General features: G+C 41.0%; 2 protein-coding genes across 4 annotated transcripts in view; both read left to right on the top strand.

Annotated features, from left to right (window-relative positions):
* The window catches only part of LOC118944831 (flocculation protein FLO11-like), a 28,197-nt gene extending 27,837 nt beyond the window's left edge, over positions 1 to 360 (top strand). For all 3 annotated transcript variants that reach the window (XM_036966345.1, XM_036966340.1, XM_036966353.1), the window contains one exon: positions 1 to 360. This exon is cut by the window's left edge. The gene's annotated coding sequence lies outside the window, so the exon portion shown is untranslated.
* A 3,700-nt stretch (positions 361 to 4,060) lies between these two features.
* Positions 4,061 to 11,692, top strand: LOC110507551 (T-cell activation inhibitor, mitochondrial). Its single transcript, XM_036966333.1, has 11 exons — positions 4,061 to 4,236; positions 4,712 to 4,816; positions 5,188 to 5,320; positions 5,710 to 5,860; positions 6,101 to 6,365; positions 6,652 to 6,774; positions 7,182 to 7,279; positions 7,445 to 7,536; positions 7,637 to 7,869; positions 9,194 to 9,325; positions 9,462 to 11,692. The coding sequence occupies exons 2-11, from the start codon at positions 4,782 to 4,784 to the stop codon at positions 9,685 to 9,687; spliced, it is 1,488 nt and encodes a 495-aa protein (XP_036822228.1). The 5' UTR covers positions 4,061 to 4,236; positions 4,712 to 4,781; the 3' UTR covers positions 9,688 to 11,692.
* The last annotated feature ends 508 nt before the right edge of the window (positions 11,693 to 12,200 follow it).

The raw sequence follows: 12,200 nt of genomic DNA, 5'->3' as shown, positions 1-12,200 counted from the left end.
GCTGATGGGAATAGCATGAAATGAATAACCAATCAAAATGAAATGTGTTCCGGTTTATGTAAAAGCATGACAAATGAAAGGCTGGGTGTATTCCTTTGTCTGGGATTAAATAGAACATGGATTTTGATGTTAGTCTCAGTCTTAGTATCAGTACGCTTTGTTGGCATCCCTCGGTGCTGCTTTTATTTCACTTTATATTATATACTTTTATTAAAACTCATCAAAGGACTCTTTATTTGTTATTCGTTACTTAACGAATTGTATGTTTTCATTGTGTGGTGGTAGTTTGTGAGTGAAAGTGTTTTTGCATCATTATTCCAATAATAAAGTAGGATACATGTGAACAACTACAGTTATGTATCTTGTCATTTATATGATCATCTTTGCAAATGATTTGAGTATTTTATTGTGTCAAATTATTTGCATTCAGACTGTACGGTACATTGGAAATTAATCGTATAATTCATAAACCAATTTCATCCTAAAATAAATATAGAGTTGAAGTTCCCGTGCAGTAGAATTTCCAAATTCCTCCCCCAAAGATCTGCAAGCATGTCCACTACCGGTCAAAAGTTTTAGAACACCTACTCATTCCAGGGTTTTTCTTAATTTTACTATTTTCTACATTATAGAATAATAGTGAAGACATCAAAACTATGAAATAACACAAATGGTATCATGTAGTAACCAAAGAAGTGTTAAACAAATCAAAATATATTTTATATTTGAGATTCTTCAAATTGCCACTCTTTGCGTTGATGATGGCTTTGCACACTCTTGGCATTGTCTCAACCAGCAACACCTGGAATGCTTTTCCAACAGTATTGAAGGAGTTCCCACATATGCTGAGCACTTGGCTGCTTTTCCTTCCTTCTGCGGACCGACTCATCCCAAACCATCTCAATTTGGTTGAGGTTGAGGGATTGTGGAAGTCAGGTCAGCCCTTACACAGCCTGTAGGTGTGTTGGGTCATTGTCCTGTTGAAAAACACATTATAATCCCACTAAACCCAAACCAGATGAGATGGCGTATCGCTGCAGAATGCTTTGGTAGCCATGCTGGCTAAGTGTGCCTTGAATTCTAAATAAATCACAGACAGTATCACCAGCAAAGTACCCCCACACCATAACACCTCCTCCTCCATGCTTTACGGTGGGAAATACACATCCGTTCACACACACCGCATCTCACAAAGACATGGTGGTTGGAACCAAAAATCTCAAATTTGGACTCCAGACCAAAGGACAAATTTCCTCCGGTCTAATGTCCATTGCTTGTGTTTCTTGGCCCAAGCAAGTCTCTTCTTGCTATTGGTGTCCATTAGCAGTGGTTTCTTTGCAGCAATTCGACCATGAAGGCCTGATTCGGCAGGTTAGCCTAGTGGTTAGAGAGTTGGACTAGGAACCGGAAGGTTGCAAGTTCAAACCCCCGAGCTGACAAGGGGCTGTCGTTCTGCCCCTGAACAGGCACCCACTGTTCCTAGGCCGTTATTGAAAATAAGAATTTGTTCTTAACTGACTTGCCTGGTTAAATAAAGGTAAAATTAAAAATTTGCACAGTCTCCTCTGAACAGTTGATGTTGAGACGTGTCTGTTACTTTAACTCTGTGAAGCATTTATTTGGGCTGCAATTTCTGAGGCTAGTAACTCTAATAAACTTATCTTCTGCAGCAGAGGTAACTCTGGGTCTTCCTTTCCTGAGGTGGTCCTCATGAGAGCCAGTTTCATCATAGTGCTTGATGGTTTTTGCGACTGCATTTGAAGAAACTTTTAAAGTTCTTGAAATGTTCCATATTGACTGACCTTCATGATTTAAAGTAACGATGGACTGTTGTTTCTCTTTGCTTATTTGATCTGTTCTTGCTATAATATGGACTTGGTATTTTACCAAATAGAACTATCTTCTGTATACCCCCCCACTACCTTGTCACAACACAACTGATTGGCTTAAACGAATTAGGAAGGAAAGAAATTCCACAAATTATCTTTTAAAAAGGCACACCTGCATTCCAGGTGACGACCTCATGAATCTGGTTGAGAAAATGCCAAGCGTGTGGGAGCTGTCAGCAAGGCAAAGGGTGTCTATTAGAAGAATCTCAAATCTCAAATATTTTTTGATATGTTTAACACTTTTTTGTTTACTATGATTCCATATGTGTTATTTCATAGTGTTGATGTCTTCACAATTATTCTACATTGTAGAAAATAGCAAAGATTAAGAAAACCCTTGAATGAGTAGGTGTTCTAGAACTTTTGATCGGTAGTGTATGTGTTTGGTACATGTGGAAACACCCTGTACATAGTGTGTTGTGGTGAATTACACATTACTAATGTAGGAGGTATGCATCCTATGGCCTGATTTGAGAAATGTATCTCTATGAAGGATACACTGTATTGTCAAATGTGTAATGAGGTAGAAAACACGCTACTCTTAGAATATATTTTATGCAATTTAATACTGTATAAAAATGTATGTTGAAATGTAAAATAGATTCTATTTTGAACATTACATTTTATATTGTTGCATTTGGGTATATCAAAATATATTTTTGCTAATGTCTTAATACACTATAATACTTAGCAAACCAAATAGATTTATTTTACAAGCACTTGACCACAAATGTAATCCATTGATATTCACAGCACAGGAGGTTGGTGGCACCTTAATTGGGGAGAAAGGGCTTGTGGTAAGGACCAGTGGTGTAAAGTACTTAAGTAAAAATACTTTAAAGTACTACTTAAGTAGTTTTTGGGGGGTATCTGTACTTTACTTTACTATTTGTATATTTGACAACTTTTACCTTTACTTCACTACATTCCTAAAGAAAATAAGGTACTTTTTACTCCATAATTTTTCTTAGCACCCAAAAGTACTCATTACATTTTGACAGGAAAATGGTCCTATTCACACACTTATCAAGTGAACATCCCTGGTCATCCCTACTGCCTCTGATCTGGCAGGCTCACTAAACACAAATACTTCATTTGTAAATGATGTCTGAGTGTTGGAGTGTGCCCCTGGCTATCTGTCAATAGAAAATAAAAATAAACATCTGGTTTGCTTAATATAATTAAGTTGGAATGAGTTATACTTTTACTTTTGATACTTAAGTACATTTTAGAAATTCCATTTACTTAAGTATATTTAAAACCAAATATTTTTAGTATTTTCTCAAGTAGTATTTTACTGGGTGAATTTTACTTGAGTCATTTTCTATTTTCTATTAAGGTATGTTTACGTTTGCTTAAGTATGACAATTGAGTACTTTTTCCACCATTGGTAAGGACTGGAGTGGAATCACTGGAATGGTATCAAACTCATGGTTTCCAGGTGTTCGATGCCATTCCATTTGCTTCGTTCTGGCCATTATTATGAGCTGTCCTCCCCCCAGCAGCCTCCTGAAATCCCAGGTATGATGAAGCACAAAAAGGGTTTGCTGCAGATGGACAACCTGGACTGGAGGGAAAATGTGACGTTTGAGAAACAAGCCAAAGAAAGGCAGTAAGGAAGGTGTCTTAAAATCATTTTGTGGGTGAAGAAAATGAACATCTATGATCCATCAGAATCTGACGTTGGTTAAAGATCCAATACAGACGTTTTTATATCATTATCAAATAATGTCTGGGTATTAACCTTGATGTAATTGATTTCCATTAAAATGGTCAAAAAGAAACCAATGTTTCTCAAGCAATATTTTGCTAGGACTTAGTGGTCTGAGTGGGAAGGGGAAAACCCGAAAATTAGCTGTTATTGACAGAGGTTTGGAACTGTCTTTGTTATTGGTCTAACTAATTTACCACCTGAAGATGTCACCATGGAAAGCTAAAACTTCACCCATGCAAAACCTGCTGATTAAAAGGTCTGGTGGAGATTGTATTTTCAACCAGCAACAATCAGGAAATAACACTTATCACATTTTATCACTCTTTTACGGTGTTAGTTTCATCTGCTGTTGTTGTACAATATCATACAAAATACAGAAAAAAATGAATTTGGACTGCGTTTTGGAAGAGGTGCAATGATCCGCGAGATAATAATTGTAGCTTTCTAACCTGCAGAAGTCACCAGCAGAGGTCATTAAACGTCCATATCAGAGCTATCGATGCTTTAGTATAGTAGTGCGATTGCTTTTGTCTGTCTGATTGCTGTGCATGGACCACTGGCTGACGTTGGACTCAAAATCTATGTAAAAAAATCCCTGCCATACTACCAATTCAGCAATGCAGTCTTTAGAAGGTAATCTGTATTCGTTAATTTTGATAAATTCTGAGCCAAACACTTATCGACATGTGGCTGGTACAGTCTGAATGTGGTTGCTTATTTTCAGCTGACAGCTAGCTTGCAAGGAAGCTAGCTAGGTGGGTAAACTAGCTGAACCTGTTTGTTGTTGTGATTATCTGTTAGTTATAACAAGTCATACAATGTATTACTCAGTTTTGTGCTGGAATAAACTGAAAGAACTTGCAAGCCAGACGATTTGATAGCGTTGTTGTTTGGAGTGTTCTCCAATGTGTCCCCTTGGCCTTGCCTTAGGCTAGTCCTGTGAATGCCAAAGATACTGTAAATAAGACCTATTTTGAGTTTGCACCCACAAACCAAGGCTTAGCTGGCTAGCTACTGCTGTAGTATAAATGCTACAACAATCTTTATTAAGATTTGTCAGTTTGGACCAGTCAGTCAGCTCATAATCTGTAACCTATTTTGTCAACAGGAGAGAATCAACACCTGTGGATGTCACAAGTCATTGATTTGATGGTGTCCAGCTAGAGCTAGCTACAGCTATGTCTGTGGCCTCGCTCCTGCGAAGTGCCATGAGGTAAATAACCCACTATAGTACTTACATTATCATACTTACATCATCACCTGCACACAGAATTGATTTTGTGAAAAGGACCACTGTTGTTAGTGATGTAATGCATAGTTTCCAAAACTTGGTCCTGGGGCCCCCCCTGGGTGCATGTTTTGGTTTTTGCCCAGGCATTAAACAGCTGATTCAAATAACCAACTCATCATCAAGATTTTACCATTTTAATCAGCTGTGTAGTGCTAGGGCAGAAACCAAAACGTGCACTGGGGGGGCTGAGTTTGGGAGACCCTGATGTAATGCACAGCAGGCTCCCTTTGGACTTCATAGTGATCATAGTGACAACCCTTTATCCTCCCTCTCTGGTCCATGTTGTTTTTCAGAGTGGTGAACAGACATGTCGCAGCACATTTGGTCCATCAGAGAGCTCTTTCAGGGGCAGATGCTATCAATGCACTGAGACCTTTCTACTTTGCAGTGCACCCAGACTTCTTTGGCCAGCATCCCAGGGAAAGGGTGAATGATTATGTCCTGTCGTAGTTCAAAAGAGCAATAATGTCCATGTATCATAGAATTATGTCGTAGGGAAATTCCACGGCGACTCAACAATTTCCATTCAACGTTTTACAAAAACACATTTACCTGAAGAACGGTGTAGATGCAGCATGAACCGTCCTTCTGTTACCAAACTTTGCATCTGCACTATTATTCAAGTAAATGTGTTTTTGTAAAATGTTCAGTGGTATTTGTTAAAAGTCGTCCTTGTGCATAGAGTTGTATGGTTTGTTTAACTTTGCATTCATTGTTTTTTGTTTGACATTTTTAAAGTGAAAAATATGAGCCTCAGAATCATTCTGTTATCGTGGAATTGCCAATCATAACGGTCTTTGTGTAATTCTCTTCAGGAAGTGAATGAAAATTCCCTCAAGAGACTCAATGGTTATTTGGAAAACCTTCAGAAACCGGGGACCCGCTCAGTCCAACCAACAAAGCTCACCTTTTATGTCAGGGAAATAAAGGAGAAGGAAGACATTCAGAAGGACGTCCTTCCTCCTGGTAATGTCCTTTTATCCTGCTTAAAATGTAGACTATACAGTATTGGTGTTTCTTGATCATTTGTTTTTTTCATACCGTTTCCTCTGAGAGAGTGAGTATTATGCATGGATGCATTCCAAATGGCACCCTATGCACCCTGGTTAAACATAGTGCACTATATAGAGAACATGCTGCCATTTGCAATATAGATGTTTTTTTGTGACTGACTATGTTTGTAATACATTTGACCACATTTCCCAGGGTTCCGTTCGGTCAGCTTCACTCTGCAGACCAAGGATGTCCTGACCACCGTAATGGATGTGTTGAAGTCCTGCAGTCTGTCCACAGAGCACATGAAGGGACTGAAGGCCAGCTCAGAGTCACCCAAGAGCCAGCAGCCAGTGGCTGGGCATGGGAACCCTTTCTACAGGCCCATCAAATGGGACAAAAGCTACTACAGCTTCACTGGCTTCAGAGACCCAGAGCAGGAGCTGAAGCAGGCCAAGAAAGTAGAGCCCACACTAAGGTACTGTATAGTGACTACCTAGCCAAAGCAAACGGTAACTTCTTATGTATGTCGAATGACATAGACATTAGCATTGCTTTAGCTTGATCACTTTTTAACTGTCAACTCAAATTCACAGATGCATTCCGAAGACGGGTTTAAATAGAAACAAATGATCTTGCTGTCTTTGTCACTGCCTGTGTACTTGTGTTCCTCTGGTTGGCTCATTCCACTCATGCCTTGAGAGAAGTGACATGCTCTACAAGCGAGCCATTGGTCTGTCTGAAGAGTTGTCTCTCTGCTGCAGCTTGTGGCTGAGAAACCACGAGAAGGAGGCTACGAAGAAGCAGAACGCCAGTGTCCCTCGACGGGAGGAGCTGAAGAGACTCAAGAAGGAATTGTGTCAGAAATTTGCCTTGGAAGATATTAGGTAATCATCAACACTCTGAACAACAGCTGTTCCATTCTAATAGAAGAAGAAACCATTGGTGAGTTTCATTAAGTGCACCAACTCCCATGCAGATAGAAAATGGTGCAGAGATGCATAGTAAAAATCAAAATGTCACATGCACCGAATACATGACTCTGATGCACAGTGCTGGTCCTATGAAGTAAAGTGCATAGACCCTTCAGCTTCATAGGGTGCATGTTTGAGTGAGTTACTGTTTGACTGGGTTCTACTGGCCTGCGGTACAACAGAAGGTGGTCAATGTCATTCCAAAGTAACGTATTATCAATGTTCTGGAGACTTTGAGCCTCCTGTTGTTACATCTTGATGGAGATCTCTGCTCTCACTTGAACACCTGATCTGAGGACAATACCTCCTCCCTCCTGCAGGTGGCAGCGAAGCTGGGGAGTGACTCACAGATGCTGTCAGCTCCAGAGTCTGAGCCGTCTCTCCCAGCAGAACCCTGAGGCTGTGCTCAACCTGCGAGGTATACACACCTGGAAGAGAGTCAATAAGGGTCTTTGTCTTAAGAGTGGGCTTGAATTGTTCTATTCTGTTGACATTTTGAAAGATGTCCTGACTGACAGAGAATGATGAGTGAATTAAAATGATGTATGGTAAATTACTTTATGCATTCCTTATTTTCTTTTAGGACACACTATAATATTCACTGACCAATCAGGGATGAATGCCTCGGGTCATGTGATGCTGGGAACAATGGATGTTCATCACCAATGGACAAAAGTATGGCACATGTTACATTTCAGCTGGAAAAGTGACCAGTCTTTTTTATTCTCCTGTTGCTCATGTTCTGTGTTTGTTTGTGTGTGTACATGTGTCCTAGCTGTTTGTGAGTCTCCCAAGCTACTGTAGCCTGCTCCAGCAGACAGAGTGGCTGAAGGAGAGGATCAGCCATGTGTTGGGAGGTATTCAGGTAATTAACATAGAGAGACTGGGACCTGTACAGCCTATAGAGGAACACTGCAGCATCCTCAACACCTTCCATAAGAGACTACTGGCCCGACGCCTAGCCCTGCATCCCAGGAGCCTGCAAGGTCTGGCCATGACCCTGGAGAAGTAAGAGACTCTTCCCTATCCACCCACACCACAGACCATGTACCCGACTGTCTACCAGTGGGCCAAAATACTCTGTTTATGCAGCACATTCCTGTTCAAGGGTGTGATTTTGATGCTACTGTAATACCAGTCTGTAGAATTACACTGAACAAAAATATATAAACGCAACATGCAAACATTTCAATGGTTTTACTGAATTCATATCAGGAAATCAGTCAATTGAAATAAATGTATTAGGCCCTAATATATGGATTTCACATGACTGGGCAGGGGCACAGTCATGGGTGGGCCTGGGAGGGCATAGGCCCACTCACTAGGGAGCCAGGCCCAGCCAATCAGAATTAGTTTTTCCCCACAAAAGGGCTTTATTACAGACAAAAATACTCCACAGTTTCATCAGCTGTCCAGGTGGATGGTGCATGTGAAGATGCCGGATGTGGAGGTCCTGGGCTGGTGTGGTTACACGTGGTCTGCGGTTGTGAGGCCAGTTGGACATACTGCTAAATTCTCTAAAACGACATTAGCGGTTTATGGTAGAGAAATGAACATTAAATTATCTTGCAACACCTCTGGTGGACATTCCTGCAGTCAGCATGCCAATTGCACTCTCCCTCAACTTGAGACATCTGTGGCATTGTGTTGTGACAAAACTGCACATTTGATTGTCCCCAGCACAAGGTGCACTTGTGTAATGATCATGCTGTTTAATCAGTTTCTTGATATGCCACACCTGTCAGGTGGATGGATTGTCTTGGCAAAAGAGAAATGCTCACTAACAGGGATGTAAACAAACAAATGTGTGCCCAACATTTTAGAGAAATACGTTTTTTGTTCATTTGGAACATTTTCTGGAATCTTATTTAATCTCCTGAAACATGGGGCCAACACTTTGCATGTTGCGTTTACATTTTTGTTCAGTATACATTTAGCTGTGGGACGACTTTTCCTGAAGGCCGGGGGGCCGGAACATAGTTATAAATAATTTGGATCCCAAATAGACATAGTATTTGACAAAAGCAGAATAATTTCAAACCTTGATTACATTGGGATAGGATCACATAAGCCTTGCTATTTATGTGTGGGGATACTTGGGAAGAGATTTCTTAAAATAAAATCACTTTGAGATTTTTTTTGTGTGACTTTAGTATTTTATGTCCAACAACAATTCCAAAACTTTTTTCTTCTTATTATTGATTTATTTTGCTCAGAGAACTTGGAAGGGCCAAATGAAATCACCAGCGGGCTGCCTAGAGGGGAACCTGGTGTAGAGGCATGTGAGAGATTCCCTGACCACTGATGATGTACCTGTGGTGTTTTGTCCCAGTGACCGCTCCAGCCCCAGCCTGCATGAGATGGGTCACTTCGTCATCCCAGCCACCTGTGAGCCCAGCAGACTACAGACTTTCCTCCAGAGCATGGCCTGGGAGGCCCGACAACGAATCAAACACAGGAACCAGTTAGTGTCTGTCAACCTTGTCTTCCTGCCCTCCTACTTCCTACATGTCTGTGTACGTTGTTGTATTGATTATCCCTCGGTCTGTGTGTGGCTAGGCGTGCTCTGTGTGTGACCCTGACCTGTGTCCGTCCCCCAGGTTGCAGAAGGAGGAGGAGGAGGTACTGCTCCACTGCCTGGAGGCTCTGGCCCTGAGGAATCTGTCCAAGGAGCCCAGTGTCAGACACAACCAGATGATCCCCTGCTGCAGGCGGTTGCTGGAGGAACGCTTCCCCCTCATGGAGGGCCTCCGGGTGGAGGTCTCCCACTTCTACTCTGTCATGCAGGACGGGGACTTGTGCATCCCCTGGGACTGGCAGGGCTGAGGGGACAGGGGACATGCTGCAGCACGCCTGGTTGAACCAGACTCAATGCTATGCTCACCATGTCTACCACCAAGCTACACTGCAGCTGCCACACAGAGAAACAAACCGACCGACTCTCACAAGGTCAATCACGTTATCCTTCTACTGGAGAGGACAGATAAACAGACATACTCTTTTCACACTATTGTGCTGAACCAGGGCCCGGTTTCCCAAAAGCATCTTAAGGCTGTGTTCATAGTTAGAACCTTCGTAGGAGCATTGTTAAATCTCAGAACTGTTTTCCAAAGCCATCCTTACTAAAGTTGCACTTGAAAACGCTTGTTATTTACCACCTGCCTCAGATCACTCCTAGAACAGCTAGTGTTATTTTTCCCTTCCACTAAACATAGACTCAAGATGCTTCTCTGTCTCTCTGTGACCACCGATAACTTCACAACGATGTTGACTGCAAATATAGAGTTGCCAATGCCTTTGCAATCGTTAGAAACAACCAAAAGACAAAATTATGCTTAAAATGAAAACCGATATGACTGCATTCAGATATAAATAGCCTACCTACCCACATTGTAGTCTACATAGGCCTATATTTCCATTAGTTTTATTTATCTATTTGGCTACCATCTGTAATTTCTGCCTTTATATATTTCATGATGCACTAAATCAAGATTTGACATATGTATCATAGGGTAAGCATTACAATAAGTGGCCTCAGTATTTGCAGCCGCACTAGCTGATCCGTCGTCAGTATTGTGGAATCATTATCATTTTAAGGTAAGATATTAATGAAGAAAGCTGATCCGATTTCTTTCAATCTTGTCAGTATCGACACACTTAGCGAACGTTCTGTCTGTGTGGCGTTACATCTTCTGCCATTGTAGGAAAGATGCATTGTTAAAACACTCCTAAAGCCTCCGTAAGCCTAAATTCCATCGCTATCGAGAAGCCAGGCCCAGTACTGTGCTGGCTTGCATACGTTCTTTTCATAATGTCCTTTCCAGCATGTTCCAGTAACTATGGTGGATAGGATGGGTAACCAGACCAGCTCAGCTTGGTTTAGTAGTGTGAATAGGTTTGGTCAGAGCAGGCTGGTGCAATAGAGTTAGTTTGTATTAACCAACCAGAAGGCCTAGTATCTTGAAGTCAGTCAGTGTTCAGGAAGGTGTGCGTGTGAATAAACCAACACAGAGGAATAGTATCAGTATTTTCATTAGGGGTGTATGAGGGAAAACAACATGTTTGTTAATGTAGTTCAGTGGCACTTTAGATTGATTGTGTTATTTTAATGAACATTTAGTGGAGTATTATTTCCGAGACGGTCTACGAAGACAACTATTACACTTATTCAAATCTATTACATTTGACTTTAAACTGTACAGAAACACACTTTGCTATCACAAAAGAAGAGCTAAGGAAAGAAATGGCTCGGTATTACGAGCTGTCTCATACGATGACCGGAACGGGAGACGTCATATACTGTTGCAGTGTTTAAACTCTACACTAGATGGTGTGCTCTCTCACTAAACTCAGTATGGGGTTCATTGGTTTTTGCAATGAAATATACATTTCGGAGTGAGATTTGATGTTCTGGTGTTTCTCAGAGTAGGAGTGCGGATTTAGGATCAGTTTGGCCTTTTTAGATCACAATTTAAAAAAAACATTACATGGACAGGGGATTCTAGATTCTAGATCAGATGTTTGATACTTAGAGCCTCTGGTTAGTGGTCTACTGTAGCTTGATCTTGACTGAAATGAGCACCAGCTATTAGAAGAAGAGCTAAAGTACTGGAAGTGGATCCCACCACATTGATGCAGCTCTCGTGCGATGGGACAGTCAAATGGAATGAAGACTTCATACTGCCAGATCAAGTAATACTAACTGCATCAGTTACCTGACTAGCTAGAATACTGTCGAGACAGCCGGGAACAATAATGATTAATATATGTTTGTTTTTACCTCTTAACTTTAACACAACAAATACCACAGAATAAAGACCTGCTAAAAGATGGATCATTGATTTAATATAATATCATTTAGAGATGCTAAATGACGAATGTAAAATGTCCATGACTATTGCTGGATTAACACTATTTTCAACATTCTTGTTTGTTTGCCATTGTCCTTCACAAAGTGTGTTGTAACTTGTTGCAGAGCTGACTGACTCCATCCCTAATCAGCTCTGTGCTGAACGGTTGTCAAAAGCCAATTTGATCCAAACACACCCATTCATAAACTCTACATGAACATGTGGATGTCTCTCTCACTCTCCCAGAGTGATAAATGTGTGTTGAATTAGACGATATGAAGTCCCTCCCTCCTCTGTATACTGAGCCAGAACTGTATAGATAGATAATGTGTTTATTTAAATCAGTGGTCAGAACAGCCTCTTCAAAGAAACAACCGATCCTTCTAGCAGTGCTGGTGTTAGTCATCCTGCCTCTTCATTGTGCAGGATATGGGTTTGGTTGGTTTATGGCAAGCTGATCCTGATCGGCCACTTCCTCCTAGTTAGAGA

This window comes from Oncorhynchus mykiss, chromosome 3 (genome assembly GCF_013265735.2).
Source record: "Oncorhynchus mykiss isolate Arlee chromosome 3, USDA_OmykA_1.1, whole genome shotgun sequence".
Lineage (NCBI taxonomy): Eukaryota > Metazoa > Chordata > Actinopteri > Salmoniformes > Salmonidae > Oncorhynchus > Oncorhynchus mykiss.
The sequence above is the reverse complement of the archived record's forward strand: the minus strand, read 5'-3'. Positions and strand labels throughout refer to the sequence as shown.

What these genes read in the sequence shown, in the direction of transcription:
- LOC110507551 (XM_036966333.1), top strand. Translation starts at nt 4,782, where the DNA reads ATGTCTGTGGCCTCGCTCCTGCGAAGTGCCATGAG. An exon ending in TTTGCCTTGGAAGATATTAG is followed by an intron (nt 6,775 to 7,181) that starts GTAATCATCAAC and finishes TCCCTCCTGCAG; the next exon opens with GTGGCAGCGAAGCTGGGGAG. An exon ending in CGAATCAAACACAGGAACCA is followed by an intron (nt 9,326 to 9,461) that starts GTTAGTGTCTGT and finishes TCCGTCCCCCAG; the next exon opens with GTTGCAGAAGGAGGAGGAGG.